This window comes from Penaeus chinensis, chromosome 3 (assembly GCF_019202785.1).
Source record: "Penaeus chinensis breed Huanghai No. 1 chromosome 3, ASM1920278v2, whole genome shotgun sequence".
NCBI classification, from domain to species: Eukaryota; Metazoa; Arthropoda; class Malacostraca; order Decapoda; family Penaeidae; genus Penaeus; species Penaeus chinensis.
Window position 1 is genome coordinate 537,433 of NC_061821.1, and position 2,500 is coordinate 539,932.

The following is a 2,500-nucleotide window of genomic DNA, read 5'->3' on the forward strand; positions in this document are numbered from 1 at the left end:
ATGAATGCTACACTGACGGATCCTTGCAGTCTGGGAGCAGAGCAGGATGCGCTTTTGTTGTATATAAAAACAATATTTTGCGGCACCAGGATTGTAGGAGGGTTCATGACTGGGCTAGCACTATGCAAACTGAGTTGGCAGGAATATTCATGGCCACTGAATTTATATTGAATCAAGGCTCAGGGGTCATTTTCTGCGATTCACAGAGTGCTCTCCAGGCTCTGAACACTCTAGACAAAGGTGTAGGAAATATTGCAAAGGACATCAGGATAAACGTGTATCGTGCAAAAGAACGAGGCCATAATATACGTTTTGTGTGGATTCCATCGCATGTTGGCATCCCTAGGCATGATCATGCTGATCGCCTAGCAAAGTCAGCATGTGACAAACAAAGTGTGGATATAGATCTTGGGATACTTCTTTCTAGGATTTTATACATCATTAAAACTTCCTTCAGAGAGGACTTGACTGAGTTGATTAATTCTCAACGCCCTGAAAGCTGTAGCATAAAGCGCTATGACCGGTTTAGGCAAGATTCATTCATCTATGGTTTATATAAAACAAGAACAAGACAGTGTGATGTTGTGACTGCAAGAATCAGGCTTGGATATAGATTGTATTGGCAGGTCAATACAGTTTGTAATGTCGAAGAACCTAAGTGTAAACTGTGTAATGAAGAATATAAGCGAACACTTGTACATTATATCTCAGAGTGCCATGTGTTACAGCCTTTCAGACCACCTAGAATGAGGTACCGAGAACTATGTAACTACTTCATATCATCTGATGTCTTAGAAGATATACTTATGTTGTATCCTAAATTTGGAATGTAGTATCACATAACCGCATATCAAATGTATTAATACTTTTCCACGCCCAAGCTATATGCCGGCGTGGCAGATGAGTGGATAAAGGACTGTGCAATTGTTCCTTTCCTGAAACTGATAAAGTACCACAACTTGCCCACGCCTGTGCAGTTAGCCAGGGTGGGAAATGAAGGACTAAACTAAGCTAAACTATCTACGGCTGCAGCATCGTTCTTATCATTCTGAATTGTCGACTTTCACTTGTTTGTGCGTGTTATCTATTAAGATTGTTGCATAGACTGATCCCATGGTCTCATTTCAATGACAAATTAACCGCTTGTGTTATATTGAAAGTTGAATATGAATAACGACAATGATAGTAAAAATGATCACCATAGGAGTCATAATGATGATGATATTAACGAAGATGATGATTGATAGTCAAACAGATAAATGGATAAATGAGAATTCGGGATAAATGAGGACTCCGAAAGCCACGAAATAAGACAAAGGAGGAGAAGGAGAATGATAAAAGATAGAAAATAGGAACACATTAATTATTGAAATATAGAACAAAATAATACACAGAATTCGAAAGCCATCTTGACACAATTCAAAATTATGATCACGAGATTTTCTTAAAGCGATAACGAGCGTAATTTGTTGTTCCTGATGACGCCGCTTTCATGTGATTCCAAGCAGGAGGCGAAGCAGGAGCAGGAGATGGCGGGTCTCGTGTCAGCAGGCAGCGCCCTCCTCCTGCTGATGGCGTGTGAGTTTTTTCTTTTTAGTAGTTGTCTGTTTGTTTTTTCTCTCCTTTTTTTATTTTTATTTTTTTCCTCTTTTCTCTCCTTTTTTCTCTTTTTTCTCCTTTTATCTGTTTGTAATTTTGTCATTTATCTTTTAGTCTTTATTATCACATTACCATTCTTCTTCGAGGTCCTCACTCCTTCTCTTCCCTTTAAGTTATTTACACTATACTGGCTGTGCTCTCTCGCGGAATAAATGTGTTCATAATATTTATCTGTCTTTCTTTCTCTCTTTCTCTCTCTCTTTCTGTTTATCTGTCTATCTCTCCTTCCCCCTCTCTCCCTCCTTCCCTCTCTTTCTCTTTCTCTTCCTCTCTTTCTCTTTATCTCCCTCTCTTTCTCTTTCTTTCCCTCTCTTTCTCTTTCTCTCCCTCTCTTTCTCTTTCTTTCTCTCTTTCTCTTTCTCTTTCTCTCCCTTTCTCTTTCTTTCACTCTCTTTCTCTTTCTCTTTATCTCCCTCTCTTTCTCTTTTTCTCCCTCTCTTTCTCTTTTTCTCCCTCTCCCTCTCTCCCTTTCCCTTTCTCCCTCTCTCCCTCTCTCTCCCTCTCTTTCTTTCTCTCTTTCTTTCTTTCTTTCTTTCTTTCTTTCTTTTTTTCTTTCTTTCTTTTTTTTCTTTCTTTCTTTCTTTCTTTCTTTCTTTTTCTGTCACTCTCTCTATCTCTATCTCTATCTCTATCTCTCTCTCTCTCTCTCTCTCTCTCTCCCTCTCTCTCTCTCTCTCTCTCTCCCCCCCCTCTCCCCCCCTCTCCCCCCCCTCTCCCCCCCTCTCTCTCTCCCCCCTCTCTCTCCCTCTCTTTCCCTCTCTCTCCCTCGCTCTCCCTCTCTCTCCCTACTCTCCCTACTCTCCCTCACTCTCTCCCTCTCCTTCTCTCTCCCTCTCTCCCT

At 40.7% G+C, this 2,500-nt stretch overlaps 1 protein-coding gene across 2 annotated transcripts in view; it reads left to right on the forward strand.

The window, feature by feature from the left end:
* LOC125041911 overlaps positions 1-2,500 on the forward strand; it is a 47,198-nt gene that overhangs the window by 17,689 nt on the left and 27,009 nt on the right. For both annotated transcript variants that reach the window (XM_047637317.1, XM_047637308.1), the window contains one exon: positions 1,509-1,578. In XM_047637317.1, the coding sequence (XP_047493273.1) occupies positions 1,530-1,578 (49 nt within the window). In that variant the 5' untranslated portion in view covers positions 1,509-1,529. The remainder of the gene's footprint in view (positions 1-1,508; positions 1,579-2,500) is intronic.